General features: G+C 47.5%; 2 protein-coding genes across 8 annotated transcripts in view; one reads left to right on the forward strand and one right to left on the reverse strand.

The window, feature by feature from the left end:
• The window catches only part of LETM1 (leucine zipper and EF-hand containing transmembrane protein 1), a 40,434-nt gene extending 35,667 nt beyond the window's left edge, over positions 1-4,767 (reverse strand). For both annotated transcript variants that reach the window (XM_077345919.1, XM_077345918.1), the window contains exons 1-3: positions 4,615-4,767; positions 3,900-3,957; positions 189-636 (exon numbers count right to left, since the gene is read on the reverse strand). In XM_077345919.1, coding sequence (XP_077202034.1) covers positions 189-636; positions 3,900-3,957; positions 4,615-4,693 — 585 coding nt within the window. In that variant the 5' untranslated portion in view covers positions 4,694-4,767. The remainder of the gene's footprint in view (positions 1-188; positions 637-3,899; positions 3,958-4,614) is intronic.
• An 8,387-nt stretch (positions 4,768-13,154) lies between these two features.
• NSD2 (nuclear receptor binding SET domain protein 2) overlaps positions 13,155-24,500 on the forward strand; it is a 99,438-nt gene continuing 88,092 nt past the window's right edge. For 5 of the 6 annotated variants that reach the window (XM_077345920.1, XM_077345924.1, XM_077345922.1 and 2 more), the window contains exons 1-2: positions 13,155-13,305; positions 21,799-21,891. The gene's annotated coding sequence lies outside the window, so the exon portion shown is untranslated. The remainder of the gene's footprint in view (positions 13,306-21,798; positions 21,892-24,500) is intronic. The other variant, XM_077345921.1, reaches the window with a different exon arrangement.

Genomic DNA, 24,500 nt, shown 5'->3' on the forward strand with positions numbered 1-24,500 from the left:
CGGCGCCACGGGCGGTGTACAGATGTTATCGTATCTCAAAATCAGCTTCCTGATAGATTCAGAGTACCTTTATTGGCATAAAATTGATAGAAGTTTTAAACCAAACCAACTTATAATCCTCCTTGTGTCTCCATAAGAAGGGTGGGATAAGAAGGGCGGCAGCAGTAATAATTCAACAGATCCAATACCTGTCTCCGCTCTCGACGGGATAAAGTGCTGCCATGGAGAATCTGCCAGAGCATGCGGGCGCCGATTTTCGTGTCGATCCACAACAACCGGAAGCCATGGTAGTAGTGCTTCAGCTCGTCCACAATCCGCTGCCCAATAGATTTTTTCACTATGTGGTCTTCTACTGTTGGACTATATACAGGCCCTCCTTCCTCCAGCTTCTTGTTTTTGTCCTTGAGAGACTTCAACGACTTTTCTACGACTGATTCATCATACTGACGCTGTGAAGAGTGCCACTGTCGCACCGGGAGATAATATGGCACCCGAATGCCCCGGCTAGCGGGAAGGGACCATACAAAAGGTGACCTCAGTGCTATGAATTGCCTCTGTTCAGTCCAACAGTTATAACCATCTTTTGCAGAGGAAAAGAAAACGGAAGCGCTAGGGCAGTATTTAAAGTGAGCGTGCCTGTTTAAGAAAAAAAAAAGAGGAATATGTGAATTCATTCATTTCCCTGTTTTTTTAAACTACTACATTTTTGTAAGGCAGATTAGGCTGAGAGTTAAAAAGGTAAAGGTATCCCCTGTGCAAGCACCGAGTCATGTCTGACCCTTGGGGTGATGCCCTCTAGCGTTTTCTTGGCAGTCTCAATACGGGGTGGTTTGCCAGTGCCTTCCCCAGTCATTACCGTTGACCCCCCCCAGCAAGCTGGGTACTCATTTTACCCGACCTTGGAAGGATGGAAGGCTGAGTCAACCTTGAGCCGACTGCTGGGATCGAACTCCCAGCCTAATGGGCAGAGCTTTCAGACTGCATGTCAGCTGCTTTACCACCCTACACCACAAGAGGTTCTTGACTTATCTAAGAACAACCAAAACTGCATTGAGACTCAGAACTGTATCCACTGTACCTTACTATTTCAGACATAAAAGGCGTGAAGCATTTGCATGTCAAATCACAATTAGGAAATCCTCCTTTCGTGTTTGTCAAATAAAATGCATGCTGAGCTTGCCCTGGTCCAATGTAGTCCATAAAGTTCTGTAGCAAACTTAGAGCACAGCCTATACCATGAGATCTCTTTTTGGCAAGAGAGGGGAACCAAGAGACTGTGCCTATGTCCTAAGGGGGAAAGCTGTTCTTTGAGAAGGAAAGAAGTAGAAAAGGTACAATCATGCTGTGGAGCAGCTCCAAGCTTAAGAGCTGAGGCCTTTGGAAGGATAGGAGACCTTTAGAAGGTGGTGAGGCAAGGAATGAGGAAAGGCAACTGAACATCACGGGCAGGAATGCTAAAGAATATACGGGAGTAAAGGTATCCCCTGTGCAAGCACCAGGTCATGTCTGACCCTTGGGGTGACGCCCTCCAGCGTTTTCATGGCAGACTCAATATGGGGTGGTTTGCCAGTGCCTTCCCCAGTCATTACCATTTACCCCCCAGCAAGCTGGGTACTCATTTTACCGAACTCGGAAGGATGGAAGGCTGAGTCAACCTTGGAAGGCTGAGTCAACCTACGGGAGTAGAAAGATACAAACCTTGGATGGCACTTTTGGATTGGACCAAAGGTTCATTTAGTATAATTTTTTTCTCCAGATACCAACCAGGTGCCCAGAGAGCGCCAAAGATCCCAAACATGGAAGTTCCATGCAAACGTGGAAAATAACAACTGAAAGATATATTTATTTTTTACTGACTTCATTTATATCCCATCTTTCTCCCCAAGGTGAGTCCAAAGCACCTTGCATTATTCTCCCCTTCTCTATTTTATTCTCACAACAATCTGCAAGTTAAGTTAGGCTGAGAACATGTGATGGGCTCCAGGTTACCCAGCGAGCGTCCACGAAAGCATTTATATCCCACCTTTATAACCTCACAAGGTTAGCCTCCCCCTAGCTATCTATTTTGAACTTCAAGATCTTCTTTCCCAGGACTGGAGGATGGAAAGAAATTAGTATGCGGTCAGACTATCTAACGTTAGCTGTCTGGCACGCATCTGAGCCATGCCCAGATTATTCTCTGGGTTGACCAGGCTTGGGGTAAAAAAAAAGCCCCAAATCTTTATATCTGTGAAAATGATTTTATTTACTTTTTTTTTTATTATACCCCACTAGTTGTCACTGCTGCCATAAAAAGCGAACTTCTAAAATCTTAGCCTAACTTTCTTCCAATTTCTCCCAATTCCGTTATGGCTTTAAAAGACCTTTAACTAAATATCAAAGCAGGTATAGGAAATGACTGGTTAAGAAATTCATTCGTTCACCACCAGTGAATCGGTCCTTAGAAACTTTACAGTCGAGTTTACAGAAAAACAATGGTAGGAATTTCATAGATGTTTTAGATCTTACAAGAAAGCATTCTAATGCAATATGGCAGCTTTGGACTGGATCCGGCCAACATTTTGATCCATCTGTGCCAGCCTCCATTCTTATTAATGGCTTTTCTCCATGGGCTACATAGCTTGGGTGGCCAACTGAGAGCCCTTTCTCCCTTTTCCGCCAGTGGAAAAATTGGGATGGATTTAGGCTTTGTGCTTCCACTGACATTTCTAAAGACAAAAAATCATGGCCTGAAAAAACAAGATGCCACAATTCAACTTCTAGATGCCATGACAACCTTGTACCTGAGATTCGTTGAGCCCTGCTCTGGGCATTGGAGTGGATCCAACACCCCCCTTCAACCCTACTACTCTGCCAAGTAAACGCCTTATTAAAATATTTATAGCCCACCTTTCCTTGTGGTACAAGTTCAAAGTCTTCCTGCAATGTGAGTAGTTCTGCTGTTGGAGGAAGAGGTGACTAGAAGAAGGCTCCTCAGTGGATGGTTAGATCCACCCCTTCCAAAGTAAAAATGAATTTGAACCGCATCTCTCTAGTGGAGCCAGAATCTTGAGAAGATAGATGGAGTGCCCTCCCCACTTAAGTGTAAGAAATTACTGCCCATTCCATATGGTCGTGAATCCATGTAACCCTGGACCAGTGTCACTCTTTCAACCAAGCCTATCTCATAAGGTTGTTGTGAGAATAAAATGGTGATGGACAAGATAAACATGTGATAGGTACATGCTAAGAACCAGCTTGGTGTCGTGGTTAGGAGTGCAGACTTCTAATCTGGCATACCGGGGTTTGATCCCCCGTTCCCCCACATGCAACCACCTGGGAGACCTTGGGCTCACCACAGCACTGATAAAGCTGTTCTGACCGAGTAGTAATCTCAGGGCTCTCTCAGCCCCACCTCCCTCACAGGGTGTCTGTTGTGGGGAGAGGATAGGGAAGGCGAATGTAAGCCACTTTGAGACTCCTTCGGATAGAGAAAAGCGGCATATAAGAACCAACTTCTTGTTTTTCTAATCTACTTCACAGAGTTATTGTCAAGATAAACTGGAGGTAGGAAGAACATTATAAGCACGTTTGGGTCCTCACTGGAGAAAAAGACATATACATGAATAATTGGCAAATAGAAGAAAGAATCCTAGACTTGGGAATCCTAGACATAGGAATCTGTAAAAGCTCGACATAATCCGATACAAATCTCATTTTAAGCAGATGTTAATACTATTACTTATCTCTATGCACTCAGGTCAACAGATGTTTATGGGTGTACATTTTGATGCAATCTGTTTACCAAATGGCAAATAAAGCAAGCATTTATCTGTGGAAGCTCACTGCAATAAGCATTTACAAGCATCCCATAAAACAGCTATCCATTACAGGAAACAATACCACGAATGCTTACTTACGCGCGATTTATTAATCTCAGGGACGTACAGTCAAGACAAGCATAACTTCCCAAGAGTCCTGCAATGTAAAAATCAAAGTCAGCATGCAGGTAAATCAGGGATTAACCACATTTAGGACACAGTAGAAGCAATTTTTATAGCAGCACCTGCCCGGAAACTGGTTATGTTTGGATGCTATGCCACCTACTGGAGGCAGAAATATTAGCCACTTAATGCTGATATTTGAATTCCCACCTTCCATTAAAAAAATGTCTTTTGCACCTTTTGTAAGGGAGATAGAAGAGGAAAGACATCGGCATTACAAGAAATTCTTTCAATGAAAGCTAGAGAGTCTAAGAATCCGATGCATATACTGGTATATCAATATGGCAATAGCCAACTGATGTGTGTCAGAGAATGGCTACTGCCACCCCTTTGAAACACATACACATACACAGAGACCTATACACGGATGCTTCGAAGACAATGTGTACACAACATATGTACACACCAAGGCATATAGGCGCCTACACACACTCGCTTTCCATGTAACCCAATGCCCTCCCCCGTGACCTCTGCCAGCAGTACGCTGGCTGCCTCTCCCCTCCCGCTAGCAGGGCGCCTGGCCTAGCCACGGCCCCGCCGCCTCCGCTACAGGCCCCTGCGCCGCCCGAGACCCGCCCGCCCCAGCCACCCCCTGGACCTCCGCCTCCTCGGGCAGCCGCCGCGTCCTCACCGGCGGGGGAGTCCTTCGGCAGGCGGCGGGGCAAGGCCGTCGCTTGGCGGCCGCAGCGGTTGAGGAGCACGAACGCCATTTGCTCGTCAGGCCGGCCGGCAGCCTGAGCGGAAGCTGGTCGGCATGCGTTGCGCAGGCGCGCGGGAGGAAGAGGAAGCCGCCCCGCGGCAGGCTGGGAATTGTAGTCTCCATGCCGCTCCGCGCGCACTGGTGGGCAGAAGGGTTGTAGGGCAAGGGTGGCTCTCGAGGTGTCCATGGACTACAATTCCCATGAGACCCTATCGTACAGTCAAGACAAGCATAGCTTCCCAGCAAATGGCAGGGGTTCATGGGAATTGTAGTCCATGGACACCTGGAGAGCCACAGTTCGGCCGCCCACGCCGTGGGGGATTGATATTTGTGCACGATTTAAAACAAGACTTGGACACCTGGGGAATTCCCAAAATTACAACAGAACTCCTGTAGGAAATGGCTGCTGGGGTGGGAGGAGTCTAAGGCATGGCACCTAGCTGAGCTCCCTTTGTTCCTGCAACCTCGTCATAACTCTATGGCACACATCATCGTCGGTTCACTTCACCAGGCATTTGACGTCTTTCACCCTACCCTCAACTTGACTATGAACTAATCTGTGTTAGTGCATTTCCTTGACACTACTGTAAAAATACACAATGAATGCTTAGAGCCCACCTTGTTCAAGAAACCTACTGAATGACAAACACACCTGCCTGCCTCCACCCTAGACATATCAAACTATCAATTGTAGGCTACAACCGCATCTGCTTCAATCCTACAAACACATATTCTTAACTGAGGGATGTAAAACAAGCCTTTTTGGAAGTGGAGAAACAAAGCCAGAGTGCTACCCAGAGTAAACCTGTTGCAAGACAGGCCTGAAAGAAGAAGAGTTGGTTTTTGTATGCCGCTTTTCTCCACCCAAAGGAGTCTCCTTCGCTTTCCCCTTCCCACAACAGACACCCTGTGAGGTGGGTAAGTTTGAGAGAGCCCTGATATTACTGCTCGGTCAGAAAAGAAGAGTTGGTTCTTATAGAATCATAGAGTTGGAAGGGGCCAAACAGGCCATCTAGTCCAACCCCCTGCTCAACGCAGGATCAGCCCTAAGCATACTGAAGCATCCAAGAAAAGTGTGTATCCAACCTTTGCTTGAAGACTGCCAGTGAAGGGGAGCTCACCACCTCCTTAGGCAGCCTATTATATACTGCTTTTCTCTACCCAAGGGAGTCTCAAAGTGATTTACAATTTCCTTCCCTTTCCTCTCCCCACAACAGGCACCCTGTGAGGGAGGTGAGTCTGAGATAACCCTGATATTACTGCTCAATCAGAACAGCTTTATCAGTGCCGTGGTGAGCCCAAGGTCACCCAGCTGAATGTATGTGGGGGAGTGCAGAATCGAACCCGGCTCGCCACATTAGAACTCCGCACTCCTAACCACTACACCAAGATACAGTAACAGAACACCACTAGTGGTCACATACAGCTGTCAACTGAAAACTGCTCAATGCATCACCGGGGACTTACAATCTTTACTGGATAATGGCAGTGCTACTTCAGTGGGGGAAGTCATCCACAGATGGTTAGGTCACAAGACTGTGCTCACTCAAGTAGGGCTATTCATATTCAAATTATCTTGAGTTTGAGTGGCATTACTGGCTGACCCTGAGCTGGCCTTCCAGTTTCAAATAGCCCTCTGCTCCATTCACCCACTAGTGAGAAACCTTTTCCTAGTATTTAGTCAAAAGATGAGCGAAGGAAAGACTCTGGGGGCAGCGCCCACACAAAAATCCAGAGCTGAAGACTATCAAGAAGGACATCAAGTAGTCAGAATAGAGCCTGCCAGAGGCTTTTGGGCTGGGGCATCAGACAAAGAAGTAGGATCTCAAAGAGGCGGCTGACTCCCTGCACAAATAAGGGAGGGGAAGGCCTTTTCTTACAGACACACCCCTTCCAATCTCAAACAACTCTTCACCCACAACAGTAAATCTACGTTGTACCAGAGCTTACAATAAGCCCAGGTGCCAACTTTGCTACCACATACACCCAGACAACATACACCATCCCAGGCTTATTCATTTGCTCATAATCTAACATTGTAGATGCCATTAAATGTCAACAGTGCACTTCCATTCTCCACATATAATGGTCTCCCATGCCAGTGCTGACCAGGGCCAGCCCTGCTTAGCTTCCTGAAGACAATGGCAGCTTCAGAAGGTGGGCTGGAGGGGATCATATTCCTGCATGGATCCAAATGGCCAGATCTACTGTGTCAAATTAGGGGGCCATCTTCCAGACTAAACTCAGTAGGAAGAACACATTTTTAGTAGCTCCATTAACTTCCTTCTCCAGCAGAGATGCTGGATCAAGGATAACCCCAAGACTCTTAACCAAGTCAGCATGAAGGACAGGCTCCAGTCCCTGTGCTACACAACTGTCTATTCAAGCTTGCCCACAACCACCACAGCACTGGTTAGCTAGCCCTTACAAGTACCTTTTCTTTCTTGAGGTGTCTCCAGAATTACGGTGGGTGTGGAATAGCTGGGAGACCCACATTCAAAGCTCTGCTCTGCCAGGAAGCTCAGTGGTTGACCTTGGGCCAGTCATTTTTTCTCGGACTAAATTTCTTCACAGGGTAGTTGTGAAGACATGACAGGGGAGAGCAGAATCACACATACTGCACTGAGCTCCTTGGAGGAAGAGTGCGATTTTAAATTATTGATTGATTGATTGATTAATTGTATTTATATACCACCCTCCCCGAAGGCTCAGGGTGGTTTACATTACATGAAACAAGACAATTATACAGGTCACTCCATTTATAGTAACAACAAGGTGATATGAACAAATAACATCAACATAATAACAATAGCATTAAAGAATGGTGGAAACTGCAAAGCTCAACTCAGACCCAGTGGGTTGGGCAGATTTGTAGCAGATGTAGGAGGAGGAGGGCTTGGGGGCCAATCATGCCAGATAGAGAGTCAATCTCCATCCTTTCCACTCAGCAAACTTAACAAGCCTTTTGTTAGTGGTATAAAAGTCAGCTGCTGGTTTATATACAGTGGGACCAAACCACAGTGACACCCATCTATGTCTTCCTTTGATTTGGAAGGGTGTGACTACCCTGAGGACTGAGCTGGTAGTATGTTGTAAACCTTCAGGTAGGGGCTGGAATTCTCCTGGAATCAGCACTGATCTCCATACTAAAGAAATCAGTTCCCATGGAAGGAATGGAAGCTTCAAAGGGCAGACTCTATTAGTAGACTATGAAGGAAGCCTGGGATGACAGCATTTCCCCACAGAGTTCCTTCCCTTCTCCACACTCTGCCCTTCCCACATATTGCCTGCACAAATCTCCAGGAATTTCCCAAGAAGGAGCTGGCAACACTAGCTGATAGTCGCATTGTGCAGTTTTCAGACCTTTGTGTCCACCAGGACTGCTTGGGTTCTCTGTGCACCTAGGTGGGAATCAAACAGTGTCCACCTTCTCCCTCAAACAACACTATATTTTCTTGTTAAAATGTTCCATTTCTAAACATCTACTTTTTATAAAATCTATTTGTGACAGAATAAATGGATGTAATACCAGTCAAATCAGGAAGTTATTAACTTTTTCATGCCATTCTCCCTGGCAGACAGATATATTAAATCTGTCTCTCTCACACACAAACATATGTGTGCCACACCAAAACCATATTATACATTCTTGATTAATGTTTTTTTCTAATCATACATTTCAGTTCAACTACTTCTAGTCATTGGAAAACCATTGGAGGCACTTCGGTGGCACGTAAAATGAACAGTGTGTCTTTTTTGTTGTGTTTGTTCATTAACGGACAAAATCAGATCCAAATAAGTTTAGGGAATCTGGAAATTTCCAGAAAACGGTCACCACTGCTTATGAGTCAATGACCCATTTACTTTGTCCCAAATAGTCACATTTGTTTCGGCTATTTATATACCCCCTTCTCCACTCCACTAATGTTCTTGAGGCAGCTCACACTAAAAGTGAAGGGCAAATACTGTTAAGTCTGCAGATTCGGAAGTAAAAAACACGGTATCTTCAGCTATTCAACTCTTTATTAACATGAACGGTAAACACTCAAACCCAACAAACCTTTATACACTTGAGGCATCCCACCCAGCAACCTGATTAGCTCTTGATTGGAGCATAACTAATACTTTCCAATGGTTACGGCAGATGAATATAATGGTTCCTGATTGGTTACATGCGAATCAGACAAGCATAGTTCAATGCCCACATACACAACACCCCACTCCTCTCAAGTATGAACATACCCAATTGCAAATGAAGTCAATATTCAAATGTTGGTCTTAAGTAGCACAACAAAATCAGAGTCCAGTAGCACCTTTAAGACCAACAAAGATTTATTTAAGGCATGAGCTTTCGAGTGCAAGCACTCTTCCTCAGACTATGAACTATCATCATGACAGTGGAAAGATGACGCAAAAGTTACAGTAATTCTGTTAAATCAATAAACTGTGTCATAACATCCAGATACAGCCATGTGATAATTCTTTGTCAAAACAGGCAATCAGTCCGCCGGAATTCAGTTGTAGTTCACAAAAAGGATAAATAAAACTGTCTATGTCAGTGATCAATGGCTCCCACCCCAAGCCCTTCAAGTATTTTGGCTGAGTCTGTACGTACCTGGAGCACCGCAGCTCAGGAAGAGGAAGGGAACTTGCACCTGGTCTTTCTGATGTTGGAGGAGAGAAAGGAGACTCTGAGGGCTCCAGAGGCTCTTGTGCCATGCTGGCAGGTGGTTCCATGTACTCTGAGTCCCGAGGTGGAATGCTGTCAGTAGGCCCCAGATTACAGTCCCTCAGTGGCTCTGGAGTGTCATAGGACAGTGATGCATCATCTGCATTGGCAGGAAGGCACTGTCACATTTTATCCATGTGGTGGCAAAGTGTTCTTCCAGATGGGAAGTTGGACCACGTGTGACACAGGTCCTGCGTCCTTGAGCACAAAGACAGGTATTATTTAAAACTATATATTTGTATTCAGTTTTACAAAAGGAAAAAGGGAAAGGGGGGAAAGGAAAAACAGAAATTCAAGTTGATATCAATACATTCCACCCAAATTCAAGGCAAACCATGGGTGTAATTATAAATGTAGACCATGTCCTCGGTAGCAAAGAGTTCCTGGAAGGGCTAAAAGAGGCAGAGGCACAACAGTTGTTGAAAAAAAAATCTCTGGATCCACAAGAGCCTGACAACTACCAACCCGTCTTGCACCTAGTGTTTCTGAGGCAAATGGTTGAAATGCACTATTTCCCCTAAAATGCAATCCCTTGGAATTTAATCCAAACAAACCAAATAGTTTTGTTATTCATATTTATCTCTGAAATTTGTTAAACGTTTACTGCTTACACATTGCCTAGAAGTACTTCCATTCCATATAAGTACATTATATCTGAGGTCACGAAAGCTCATACTTTGAATTAATCTTTGTCTTAAAGGTGCCACTGGAATCAAATTTTGTTCTGCTGCTTCAGAACAACATGGTTTGGCACTTAGAATCATCGAGTTGGAAGGGACCTCCAGGATCATCTAGTCCAGTGATCCCCAACCTCCTGTCCGGAGACTGGTACCGGTCCGTGGATCAGTCGGTACCAGGCCACGGCTCTGTCTAAGAAGTAAGGTGCTTCAGCCCACCAATGTCAACCCAACTTTGCAGAAGTCCAGGTCACAAAGCTCCCCTTCTCCATTCCTGCTCTGACTAGGACTCCCTCATCTCACGTCCAGGAGCGCCTTATTCCCAGGGCAGCCCACACAACTCTACAGCAATGAGATTCCTGCCTGTCAGCGACCATGGCAAAAAGAAACAGAGGCCAGCTTGCTCCCCCGTCCTTCATGTCCATTTGCACAATCAGAGGAGCCATAGCAGCCGCCAGCTAAGCCCGCCCCTCCGGTGCCATCCAATCACAGGTCCACTAGTACAGGTCCACTAGTCATCAACCCCCGGTCTGCGGCCCGGTGGCGGGCCGCAAAGGCCACGGTATCGGGCTGCCGCCAGCCACGCCTGCCTTCCCCTGCCGGCAGCAAGAAGGAAGGGAAGAGGCAGGCACAGCTGCCGGCATGGCGGTGACGCAAATGCGCATGCGCGCTGTTGCCGTGCATGCGCATTAGCGCCTCCTAGTGGCGAAAACGCGCATACGCAGTTACCGCACGTGCGCGTTCGCGCCACCTGGTGGTGAAAACACGCATACGCGGCAATTGCGCGTGCGCGTCTTCGCAGCACCCGGGCCGTCGGCTCTTCCCTCACTCCGGAGGCGGTCCCTGACCTGAGAAAGGTTGGGGACCGCTACTCTAGTAGAATACCCCCCCCAGCCTCAGTAAAATTGTCTAGCGTTGACTGGTCCCCAGTGATAAAAAGGTTGGGGACCACTGATCTAGTCCAGTGGTTCTCAACCTGGGGGTCGATTTACCCTTTTCCCAGGGGTTGCTGAGGCTGCTGCCGCAGCGCCACCACCACCTTCCTAATGGCTCCGGTGCGCTCTGGCCGGTTCAATGATTACAGAAGCCTGAGGCAGCCAGCGCCGTCAAGGGGGAGGGGGGCACCGGTGTCGTTGGTGCACCAGCTAGCGCCCACACACAGGTGAAGAGCTCTGCACCTGCATGCGGGTGCTGGCTGGCATGCTGCTGCCACCCCTCCCCTATGCACCATGGTGCTGGCCGCCTTGGGCTGCCGTGATCACAAGTGCGTCGGAGTGCACAACCCTATGACCCCCTTTGAGTTGTTGCGGCGGTGGGGCAGTGGTAGGGCAGAGGCAGCATGGCGGCAGCCTCAGTTACCCACAGGGGGTCCCTGCCATCAGTTAGGTAGAGAACCACTGATCTAGTCCAACCCCCTCCACCAAAAATCTCCAGAATCCAGCCTGGCCTGGAGGACATTCACCTACCATCCCATAGCGGCAATTAGTAAGGAAGGGCCACAACAGATTCAGGGCCACTTGAATTGGTGCCAATCTTGCTTGGCTTTGGAGTTAAGAAGACCAGGCTCGCCTGGGCCATCTAGGGAACCACCTGTCCAGTAAACCTGTAGAATGCTTAATCCAGGGTTGCCCAGTGGGGGCTATGGGGCCTCCTCTGGTGCCCACAAACTTTTAGGGAAGTGAGTGGGGCCATTGAAAGGGGATCCTGCTTGCCTGCCCTCATTCCAATGAGTTTCCAGCTGAAGGATCAGTAGAACTGGTTAGCATATGGCCTTTAATTAGTAAGTGGGTTGCCAACTCCAAGTCGGGAAATACCTAAGGGGGTGGCCAAACTGGGGCCCTCCAGATGCCCATGGACAACAACTACCTTGAGCCCCCAATTACAATTACATGCCGAGTGATTTGGAAGAGTAGCGAAGTCATCCCTCAGGTCGGACCTGAGGGTCTCCTGGAATTACAGCTCATATCCAGACTAGAGAGATCAGTTCCCCTGGAGAAAGCGGATGCTTTGGTCTATCCCAGGGGTAGTCAAACTGTGACCCTCCAGATGTCCATGGACTACAATTCCCAGGAGCCCCTGCCAGCATTCGCTGGCAGGGGCTCCTGGGAATTGTAGTCCATGGACATCTGGAGGGCCACAGTTTGACTACCCCTGGTCTATCCCATTGTACTCCACGGAGGTGGTTGTCCTCCCCTGGTTCCATTGCCAAATACCCAGGGGTTTCCAAACCTGGATCTGGCAACCCTATCCTTCCCCATCCCGGTGGCTGGGAGGAGGTGGGTGGGCAACCCTAAGACCTTGGAAGGTGGTGGTTGGTATAATCCCATGTTGTTGTTATGTGCGAAGTCGTGTCCGACCCATTGCGACCCCATGGACAATGATCCTCCAGGCCTTCCTGTCCTCTACCATTCCCCGGAGTCCATTTAAGTTTGCACCTACTGCTTCAGTGACTCCATCCAGCCACCTCATTCTCTGTCGTCCCCTTCTTCTTTTGCCCTCGATCGCTCCCAGCATTAGGCTCTTCTCCAGGGAGTCCTTCCTTCTCATATAATCCCATATAGAGCTCCAAATCAGCCATTTTTTTCAGGGAAACAGATCTTTGTTGAGCTGCAATTCAAGGTCTGCAGGCCGGCAGGCAGCCCTCCTCAGCCTGTGGCTGCATCCCCCGCACCTAAAAGGCCAAGCAAGATTTATTCAGGGCGTGAGCTTTGGAGTGCAAGCCCTCTCCCTCAGGGGACTGCGGTGGGTGAAGAGAGAGGCTCGCAAGTGTCGCCTGAGGTGTTTTGCTTGTGATGTTTCTTTTTTTTTGGGGGGGGGTGGATTTGAGGGCGCGTGCCCTGCTCTGCCATCGGGGCGGGAAGGGTGGTCCGCCGCGGCCACGCAGCCCCTTCCCCTCAGCGGGGTTCGGCCGTCTCTCCTCCTCGCCTCCCCCCCCCCTTCCTCCTCGCCTCAGCGCGGCGGGTTTGAACGAGGCGCCGTAGGGCCGGCGGCGGCGGCGGCAGCCAATCAGCGGGCGGGATTTTTCGCGCTGGTTTTGGCTGGCGGAGGAGGCGGGGACGGAGGCTGAGGGGCGGCGGGGCGGCAGGCGGGCAGGGGGGGAGCGAAGGAGCGGCGTCGCCGAGGAAAGGAGGAAGGAAGGAAGGAAGGGGGCGAGCGCGGGAGGCCGCGGCCGGGCTCGGGACGGGGATGCGCCAGGGCGGCCGAGGAGCCGAGCAGGTCAGTGCCGGGGCGGGCTGAGGGGAGAGGAGGGGGGCGGCCTTTCCTCGCGCCCCTCGGCCGAGCGGCCTCCCTCGGACCCCGGCTCGCGGGCCAGGGGAGGCCGGGGCGGGCGGGCGGCGGGCCGGACGCTCCCTTCTTCCCTCCCGAGGGGCGCGGCCGCCTCTCCCTGGCGGGCCGGGGGGCTGCCCGAGGCTGAATGGGCGGCGGGGCGGACGGAGGGAACGGCTGGCGGGGAAGCCATGTTTGATTCATTCTCCGCCAGGTCCGCGCGGAGCCAAGAGGGGATGCTGCCGCCTGCGCTCGCGTCGCGGAGCCGGGAGGCGGCCGGGCCCACCGGAGGGGCGGAGGGAGGGAGGGGAGCCGGCGGCCGGCCCCGGTGGTCCTCCTCCTCTTCCTCTCCATCCCCGCCCGGGGGAAAGAGCCCCGCGGCCGCTCGCTCCTGGGGGGCGGGAAGGGCGCTCGTGCCTCGCCTCTCTCTCGAGGCCGGAGAGTCCGGGGAGGAGGGGGGTCCATCGGAGCCCAGAGGCCATTTGTGGTCCGGGATGGGCTTCCCCCCCCTTTCTGCAGCATCGCTTTGCATGTGGGATGCCCGAGCCCAACTCCGCCTTTCCGAAACGCGTGCTACGGCAGGGGGGGGGGAGTTGGGAACCCAGGGATGGGTTTCGAAACTTGGGTTCTGGATCTGTTTCTGGTCGAGAGGCTTGGAGTAAGGGAGGGGGGGGGGAAGGGGGAGGTAACCATGCCTGTGTGGAAAGACCAGTTAACCACTTGTAGGATGCACGGGGAGCCTAACCAGATTTATTCCTGCAGATGCTGGTTCGTAAATTGGAACCCAGCTCGAGTCCAGGGACAGCTTTAAGACCAACGGTGTTTAATTCCGGGTGGAAGCTTTCACAGAATTTAAAGTTCATTGGTCTTGAAGGGGGCCGCCGGACTCGGCCTTTGTTCAAGGATCTGAAGTGGTGTGCATTCACACAGAAGTTTATACCTGGAATTAAACTTTGTCGGTCTTCAAGGCGCCACTGGACTCGGCCTTTGTTCGGGGATTTGAAGAAGGATGCATGCATACAAAAGTTCATGCCCAGAATTAAACTTCGTTGGTCTTAAAGGTGCCACTGGACCTGGACTGTTATATTGCTTCAGACCAACACAGCTACCCACCTGAATCTGAATAACTTTGTGCGAGCTTTCTTTGGTAATCACTCAAAGTAAGTTATGAATCGGGTGGAGAGTTATGAAAAGGCAGGATGTGGAATGGGTTAAAATGGGGCCCAGGATGAAAAGACCAGGGTACGCATTTTCTACATTGGATGGGCCAATGTTGAATATTGGCAGATTTTGGAAGGTAAGCAGGACTGGCCCTGAGTAATAGTGGATGGGGGACCATTAAAGAAGGACAGAGTTGCTACACAGAGGAAGGCAATGGCAAATCACCTCTGCTCCTCTCTTGCCTTGAGAACTCTGTGAGGGCGCCATAAGTCATGTCACTTTTCAACTCCCAGCACCCAACTTGCTGCTTTGTTAGAAGCTGTTGTTGCATGGGGGAATAACAGTGGCCAGGGAAAATTGTGAAGAACAAAGAACATGTATTTGAGTGTTGTTGTGAATGGCATTTTCTATCAGAAGCTGAGACATATAATTGGTATGCATGCAGTAAAGTCCAAGATCCTAGTATTACAAACTATAAAGAGGCCTCTCAACTGTAGGGAGACATTTCCTCTGAAGCCATACATTCATTTGGAGACCATCGTAGATTTGAACACATTCCCTATGGCTTGCTTTTGTTTTTCTACTATAACAGTATCTGAGAAGTGAGAATTTAAATTTTGCTAACAAGCTGATTCTAAACTTGTTTTGGTAGCAAATCCAGTTGATTTCAGTGGGCCTTCTCTGTAGGCGTGGTATTTACTGAAAGTGGGTTCATTTATTTATATTCCAGCTGAACTCTCGGAGTCAGGATGGTGAACAAAAGCAACAAAAAGTTGCAAAAAGACATGGATATACAAACACAAGCATATAAATGTTTTGATAACAAAAAAATACACAAGATGCAAAATACAACTAGATTTATCAGAATAGTTTAACTTCCACCACTTGCCTTGTTTAATCTGCCTTTCTAAAAGCATAGAGGGGGGAGGGGGATTGAAGCCTCCATTGGTGGATACTCAGTGGAAATGCAAATTAATCATTTGTAGCATGCACAGGAAGAAAGGGATTAGATCAGCCTTTGTCAGCTTTAACTGTTGAGAAGCCCCTGAAAAACCACCCACCTGCAACACCTCCAGAAGTCACATGCCACCAGAAGTGACATCACCCAGACATTCATACCAGATGTGACCTCGTGTACCGTTGGCTCCTCCCCACTCCAGAAATGGCCTGTTGGCCTGCTGCACTGGGCTGGGTCAGGCATCTGCCACTCCTTCTCCCCCTGTCACCTCCCCAAACCTGATAAGTTAAAATAAGAGTACTTACCTTTCCAGACTCCAGTCACTACCATGTGTGAGAAACCTCAATCAGCAAGGATTTTTATGACCAGGGCTCCTCCCCTTTCCATCTTCCCCGACCTATCAGTGACCATTTTGGGAGGGGAGGAGGTTGGCATAACCATATATGATCATAACACTGATGATAAATTTTATATATATACTAGGGGCCAAGCCCGTTGCATTCAGGAATACAACAGGTGCTATATTGGGGGGGTGTGTGGAAGAACTACGGATGGCCCCCCGCCCGAAGATCTGGAAAGGCTGCAGGCAGTTGTTAGGGAACTCACCGGCAGAGATTTGCAGCCTCCAAGCGTTGAAGTGGAAAGAGGCGGGGGGGTGGTGGTGGTCAGGGGTTGGGGGTGGAAGGCGATTGGCGGGTCACTGGACAGACAGGCAAGCCAGTTGGAGAAGTAGGCACAGGGGCAGGACAATTGCCCTGAGTGGGTGTTAAGCACTGAGTGGCACTTAAATCATGAGACACGCTCCTCCTCCAAGGCCTTACCAGAAATATTAAGTGGAACAGATATGTATATATAAATAACTCCCACCCTATTGGTGAAATCCTTTTGGGTCCATTGAGAAACCCCAGGGTTTCAGAAAGCCTGGGTTAGATGGATTCTTGGAGAATAGGCCCATCAGGATCTACCAGACGTAGTGGCTAAAGGGAATATCCACATTCATAGGCAGTACAGTACGCCTCTGAATAGCAGCGCCAGGAGGCAGCATCAGGTTAAGGTCTTGGCTTTTATGGCCTGTTCCTTAGCCCTCCAGGGCAAACGGGTTGACTACTGGATGCTGGAATAGATGGACCACGGGTCTGATTCAGAAGGGGTGTTCTTATGTAATAACCCGACAAAGAATGTTGTGGTAGTTCAGTCCGGAGATCATCCAAGCATGGATCCCTTGGTTTAGTGATCAGTCAGTTTGTGAGCAAGAGCCAATTGAAAGATGATATTCCTAGCAACAGTGTTGATCTGTTCATCCATTGATGTAATTGTGTCCAAGGACAACCTTAAATTTTAAATTGACCTAGGAGAGGGAGCTTAAGCCCATCTAAAAGTAGTCAACACTTGGCTATCCCCAACCAGCATCACTTCTAACTTGTCTGGATTAAGTTTCAGTTTGTTTATCCGCAGCCACTTGACAGTAAATAAATGTTTGGGTTCTTACACCAGAATTCAAAAATATATATCAGAAAAAAAAGAAGAGTTGGTTTTTAAATCCTGCTTTTCACTATCCAAATGAGTGGCTTACAATCACCGTCCCTTCTAACAACAGACAGCCTGTGAGGGAGGTAGGGTTGAGAGAGCTCTGAGAGAACTGAGACTGGCCCAAAATCACCCAGCAGGCCTCAAGTGTGTCAAATTGGCTTACAATTGCCTTTGCTTCTCACATCAGACACCCTGAGAGGTAGGTGAGGATGAGAGAGATCTGAAAGAACTGTGACTGACCCAACATCACCCAGTTGGCTTTATGTGAAGGTGTGGGGAATCAAACCTCATTCTCCAGATTACATCTGCCACTCAACCAGTACACTGGCTGTGTGGACACATCTAGACATGCATTGCTACTATTTGTAAAATGGGCCCATGTAGAGTTGTGATCCTTCCCAGTTTACAGTTGACAGGCATTTTAAGGGGAGAAACAATGACCTGTATGTTCTATGCGCACTTCCGGCACCATTTTCCAGTGTTGTGCTCACTGCATGTTCCAAGTGGACAGATCACTGCCTGGTTGGGCTTATGGTTGGCAGGTGGTTTGTACCATAAGACAGCCACCACCAGAGGGTCTGGAGGACAGGTGAGCTCTGAACCTCCCTGAGCTGTCTGACGTGCCACAGACAGGGTCAGTCATCTTGACAACCTCCCCTCCCCTTTGTCACTCTGCATCCTCAACTCAGCACCAACATAGCTTCCAAGAGGAGAGCAACCTCGCCAGAGAGAAGAGAGCAAAACCATAATTGCAACAGCTATCCGGGAAAACAGGAAGTTGATTGCAGTGTGGGCATAGGTTCTACTGTCCTGCACAGCAAGTAGGCCCTTCTCCAGGAGATTTGATAATCTCATTCTCATACTGAGGAGAAAGCAGGAAGGCAGAGAAAGAGCCTTCAAGCCAGATGCCCACGGTTCAACAGTTGTGGGGATCAAAAAGGTAACAGTTGTGTATTAAGCATTAATAATTATTGTATGTGTGTCTTTGGTGGGGCGGTGCATGTGCCATGCAGGGGTCCTGTGGCTCTTTTGGTTGCCACCAGTGCAGCTCTGGCGTGAGTGCAAATCGTGTATGTTTTGATTGCTGGTATTAGTAACTTTTTAAAGAGATTCTGGTAGGTGTTGATTTGAAGCAGCGGGGAAAAACAACAACATCGAATCCAGTGTTGATTTTAAGACCAACAAATTTAATTGGGAATGCTCAATGTGGTGTCTCTGGCTGCCATGGTACCCATCAGTACGTTTCCACCAGATGTCTTCAGATGCCATGGCACCCACCAGATGTTTTTAGAAAGTGGTTGGGCTTATTGCTCAGTAAGGCTTCTGATTGGCCATTGGAGATGTGATTGGCTATGCAGATATTTAAGTTATTTTGGCAGCAGCTGCTACCACAGCAGAAGGATTTTCACAGTGTGCTAAAGGTAAGCTGTGGCAGCCGTTTTATGGCTGCCTTTGCCTTCTGCATCATCTCTTCTTTAACTGCCATTTTGTGCACTCGCCGTGCTGTGTCAGAATTCCAGTGGTGACCTGCAGGCTCAGAGTGGTTGGAGACCTGTGATTTAAGAGGTCCCCAAGGAAGCGACCCATGGGCTGCTTGCCTATCTATATCAGTGATTCTTAACCTTTAAACGACTACTGCCCCATCTATGCAGGCCTGACCGCAGCCGCAAATTAGAAAAATAAGAAAAACTGTACTCCAGATGAGGCAGCTATATGTAGGCATATTTATGATATATATGCATATATAACAGAGAAGTCTTCAGCATACTTGTGAGACTCGCATTCCTGATGTTATGTTGGATTCCCGCTTGCCGTGTTAAGTGGCTTCTTAAAAAGCACCCCCACCCACAGTTGATTCTCTGCATTAGGAATAGCTATTCTTTGTGAACTCCCTGGAAATGCTAATGAATTGGGTCAAGTGTTCTTCTGCTTATTGCAGAAATAGTCAGTAAAAACCTTCGGCACGATGCGGTGCACTTAGTTAAGTTCAGTTGTCAGGGCTGACTTCATTCAGTAATCTGAACAGACGGGGAACTGCTTAAAATGGTGATCCCCATTGTGGCGTTTGCTTCTCTGCCAAAGTATTTCTTTCCCAGGAGGCATCGCTGTTTTCTTATCTTTTGTTTTTAGAGGGAGTACCCGTTCCGAAACAGATGCTTTAAACCGTAGTAGGATGCATGGGTAGCAACCTCCCAGCATTTTGTGATTGGCTCCAGCATCCTGTGGCAGCCATTTTGTGATAGCAACCACTCTTTGTTCCCAAAATGCTGGAAAAGTGGCTACAGGCTGACCCAGAATGTTAAGATTGGAGATTCAGTTGACGGTCTGTTTTGTCTTGGTCACAGCTCATTTGCAGACTGTCCCTTCTTATCAGTAGTAAGCTAATATAGGTTGTTTTCACAATGAGTATTGGGGAAACTTTGGCAAAGCCCAGTACTTACTAAGGCTAAATCCAAACTGATTCTGCATCTGTATTATAAATTATTAAAAATACTTTGCATAATAACAAAAAATAATTTCTAAATTACTGATCCTGCATTTGGTATTAGTTGTTTAATTTCTATTTCAGTTTATATTGACTCCACTTTATCAAATGCCGGGGTTTTTTTTTTTAAACACATTGTTCTCTTCCTTGGGCATTTTCTGAATGAAACAGATGGTCCAAATGGGCAGATCATCTCTGTATAACCGTCTCTCATCAGAGCCACTTTGTATTCTTCCTTCTGAAGTAGCATTCTTGAATGCTTTATTACTAAAGTCCAGCAACGATCTGAGTTCAAGTCCAGTGGCACCTTTAGGTCCAATAAAGCCTCATTCAAGGTATAAGCTTGTGTATTGCATGCCTACAAAAACTTATACCTTGAATAAAATTTAGTTGGTCTTAAAAGTGCCACTGGACTTGATTCCCCCCCCCCCCCCCCTGCTGCTTCAGTCTAATAGCGACCAACCTGAATGTGACAATCTGTTCGATTTCCTAGTGAAACAGTCTTTTTCTTAAAGGTTTGATTAATATAATCAGGTTTTTCCAATCAATTTTGCCCTGTTGGCTTAATTTCTATAGCGCCCCCCCCCCAATCACAGCTTTTTTTTCATGCACATCTTATCACAGTCACTAAACGTAACTTTTATTGTGATCAAAGGGAACCCCTGCTACTTTTTTCATCAGTCCAAAAAGTTGATTTGACCCACCTTTAAGACCATGTACTCTTACATTAATTTGCAGAGCAATCCTACTCAAGTCTGTTCAGTGGAAACTATTCTCAAGATTGTGCTGCATTAGGAAGAACTGGGGGTGCTAAAAACTGTTGAGATACTCAAGTTAGCACACCCAAAGAGCTGTCATCTGTTCAAAAAGTTTTTAACCCTTCCATAAAGGTCACTGGGGTACCTCAGTTTTGACTGTCTCTCTCTGTAGCATTGTTCGTATTTTTTTTATCAGATTAGTGATTACAATATCCATTCCACCATGTGAGAGAAGGAATCAAAATAAGAATTTTTATTGAGGTTTTGATTTGACCTGCGTAGCCCCATCAGGTGAATGCATAACTTGATTATTATACGTATTTGGAGAGCCAGTTTGGTGTAGTGGTTAGGAGTGTGGACTTCTAATCTGGCAAGCCGGGTTCGATTCTGCACTCCCCCACATGCAGCCAGCTGGGTGACCTTGGGCTCGCCACGGCACTCATAAAACTGTTCTGACTGAGCAGTGATATCAGTGCTCTCTCAGCCTCACCCACCCCACAGGGTGTCTGTTGTGGGGAGAGGAATGGGGACTGTAAGCCGCTTTGAGCCTCCTTCGGGTAGGGAAAAGCGGCATATAAGAACCAACTCTTCTTCTTCTTCTTCTATTTGCAATGTTATTTTTTATAAATCTGTAAAACATGCATGTACTCCCCTCCCAATTCTCAGACATAATAACCAACCTGCAAAGTATAGTTTTGCAACAACTGGAGAGCCAACTTGGTGTAGTGGTTAGGAGTGCGGACTTCTAATCTGGCATGCCGGGTTCGGTTCTGCACTCCCCCACATGCAGCCAGCTGGGTGACCTTGGGCTCGCCACAGCACTGATTAAAACTGTTCTGACCAAGGAGTGATATCAGGGCTCTCTCAGCCTCACCTCCCTCACAGGGTGTCTGTTGTGGGGAGAGGAAAGGGAAGGTGATTGGAAGCCACTTTGAGGTTCTTTTGGGTAGAGAAAAGCGGCATATAAGAACCAACTCTTCTTCTTCTTCAGTAATATCAGGGTTCTCTCAGCCTCACCCACCGCACAGGGTGTCTGTTGTGGGGAGAGGAAAGGGAAGGCTGCTTTGAGCCTCCTTCGGGTAGAGAAAAGCAGCATATAAGAACCAACTCTTCTTCTAAACTTGTACATTAGTCATAACACCCAGTTTGTTTTGACGGTGAAAAGTGCCATCAAGTTGCAGCTGACATATGTTCTTGCTGTAGCATTTACCAGGCAAGAGATGTCCAGAGATGGTTTGCTGTTGCCTACCTCTGTGTCACAACACTGGTCTTTCTTGGTGGTCTCCCATCCAAAGACTAACCAGGGCTGACTGCTTAGCTTCTGATGAGATTGAGCTAGCCTGGGCTATCTAGATCAGGGGGTCATTGTTGCTAGTTTTATGAAATAATGAATCTTTGTAGATGGAATGTTTTCCATTCAAAAATAACACTGTGGGGGGAAATTCCTTTCGAAAAGCTTTCTTTCCCATATGGCTGCAGGTAACCTGGGTTGCTGTTGATTCTTTTCTTGCATTTTCCTAACGCATTGCCATTCTCCTTCATATTAACAGGTATATTGTAAAACCATTGCTAGTGAGCACATTATTTCTTGGGCCAGCTGTTCTTTGAATGGAGATGTTTGCTTGCTTTGCCTTTTCTGAGGGGTAAGCCTCAATTTTTAATCCTGTACCCATTATACCACTATCTCCCCTCAGCAAGGAACTTTACTTTTACTCTCCCCTCAGCAAATAAGCTTTACTATGAACTATATAATATTTGCTGGCCTAAAGCAGAGGTAGTCAACCTGTGGTCCTCCAGACGTCCATGGACTACAATTCCCATGAGCCCCTGCAGCATTTGCTGGCAGGGGCTCATGGGAATCGTAGTCCATGGATATCTGGAGGACCACAGGTTGACTACCCCTGGCCTAAAGGATTTGGATCCTAAGCATAATTACTGTTGTGTGAGGATATATAGCAAAAGCTGCTCTTTGGGTGTCACCAAACACTTTGGGTCACCACAATTAACCACGCTCATTGTTCTGTTGTCTGCCATTCTTCTCTCTCCACATCGCGTTTTCAAACATATCTCAGTTCCCTTTTTTCTTCATTAAGTTTGTGATTTCTTTTGCCCTAGAGTAGGCTATGACACTCTTTGCTTAGTCATTCTGCACTTGGACCCTTTGTAGGGAGGAAGTGGATCACCAGGAATAATAAAAATGGCGGTTACTCCAGTAATACACCGTGTTTGCCAAGTCTTGCATTAGAACAGCTTATTTAATCAACCTTGGAAGCAGATGTGAACGCTGGAGTTGAACCTCGTACAGATTGTTGCCATCAAGTCACAGCTGACCTTTGGCAATCCCATAGGGCAGTGTTCTCCAACTATGGCACTGTAGGTGTTTTTGAACTGGAGACTGGGAATAGCCTTTTTCTGAAAGAAAAAGATAATTTTAATTAAAAAAAGAATTCTACCCTTATTTGGGCAGATGGACCCACCCCCTCCCAAAGTGGCCAGTGATGGGCCCAGAGGGGGGCAGGCACCAGCCATTTAAACCTTTGCCACCCAGGCTCTTGTAACTTGTGTGTGTGTGTGTGTGTGTTGCAGGGAGGTGTAGCCAGCGGATATGACTTTGTGGTAACGAGAAGCCTGGAAAATATTTCAGCAGTACCTCCAGGGTCAAAAGGTTGAAAAAGTCTGCTCAGAGGTGGCTTGCCGTTGTCTGCCTCCCCATTATAATCCTGTTATTTGTTATAGGTCTGCCCTCCAAACACCAGCTGGGGCTGACCGTGCTTATCTTTTGAGATCTGATAAGATCAGGTTAGCCTGAGCTATCCAGCTCGGGGTCATGTGGAGAATTGGGCATAGCAAGTTTTCATTATATTTTATTGTGATCTCTTCCTTCTGTGCTGCAGTTGTTTTTGAATTCAAAGGCTAGCTTAACTGCCACAGCTGTTTTCAAAGGGAACAGGAAATATGAAACACCGTATAGTATCCTGCGTTTTGAACCTGTCCATAGAGTTTTCAGTCTCTGAAGCAGTTGGTGCAAACTTAAATAGACTTTGAGGAATGGTAGAGGACAGGAAGGCCTGGAGGATCATTGTCCATGGGGTCGCAATGGGTCAGTCACAACAGCAATAACATAGTATCCTGAATCTGTATATCAGCTTTCTTTTGGTATCTTGTTCACTAAGCAAATATGCATCCACTATGCATTTGGAGTACAGTAGTCATAGAATGATGCCCTGTATATACACGTTGGTTTTCTTTCTGATAAATCAGTCTTAAGTAGGTACATTGTATTGCAGTGATTTGTGCACATTTCTTCTGGATACTCACCCTTTCAAGAAAGAAGAATGTGTGTCATTTCCCTGGTATGGGGCAGGGGGAGCAGGAATATGGATCAGTGAACATGCCTGTGTAGATTTCTGGCCTTAACTGGGAGGCAGAGAAAACTAGTGCCACCCTACTTACTTAATGTCTTCTCAGACAGGGCTGAAGAGGAATAGTGTTGTGAAATATGCTAGTGTACAGGGGGCTTAAGCTTAAATACCTGCTCAGCCCTAAAGCCTGTTGTGTGGCCTTGTTAAATTCCTAGCTTGGATTCTTGCTTTCATTGAGCCTGGTCTTTGCATGGTGATGTTGGAAATTAAAATGCACAGCAGTAATGCACAGCAGTAAAATTGTGTATTATAATTAAAATGTACCATTTCAAACATCTGGTGAAAGGGTGAAAGATCTGAAATTCTTGCTCACTTTAAAACCTCACTGGTAATTCAGAACTTGGCTGAGCTTGAATCTTTTCCCTGACATGCTAGCTTTTTGTGTGAGCACTGTGTGTGTGTGTGTGTGTGTGTTTCATTATATAATCATAGAATTACAGAGTTGGAAGGGACCTCCTGGGTCATCTAGTCCAACCCCATGCACTATGCAGGACACTCACAACCCTATCGCTCATCCACTTTAACCTGCAACCCCCTTCAGCCTTCACAGAATCAGCCTCTCCGTCAGATGGCTATCCAGCCTCTGTGTAAAATTTTTCAAAGATGGAGAACCCACCACCACCCGAGGAAGCCTGTTCCACTGAGAAACCGCTCTAACTGTCAGGAACGTCTTCCGGATGTATAGATGGAATTTCTTTTGAATTAATTTCATCCCATTGGTTCTGCTCTGTCCCTCCGGGGCAAGAGAGAACAACTGTGCTCCATCCTCTATTATCCATGTGTAGTCTTTATATGCTTTCACATTAAATAGAGATCCCTAGCCTTTTTGA

The sequence above is a fragment of the Paroedura picta genome, chromosome 7 (genome assembly GCF_049243985.1).
Source record: "Paroedura picta isolate Pp20150507F chromosome 7, Ppicta_v3.0, whole genome shotgun sequence".
Taxonomy (NCBI): Eukaryota; Metazoa; Chordata; class Lepidosauria; order Squamata; family Gekkonidae; genus Paroedura; species Paroedura picta.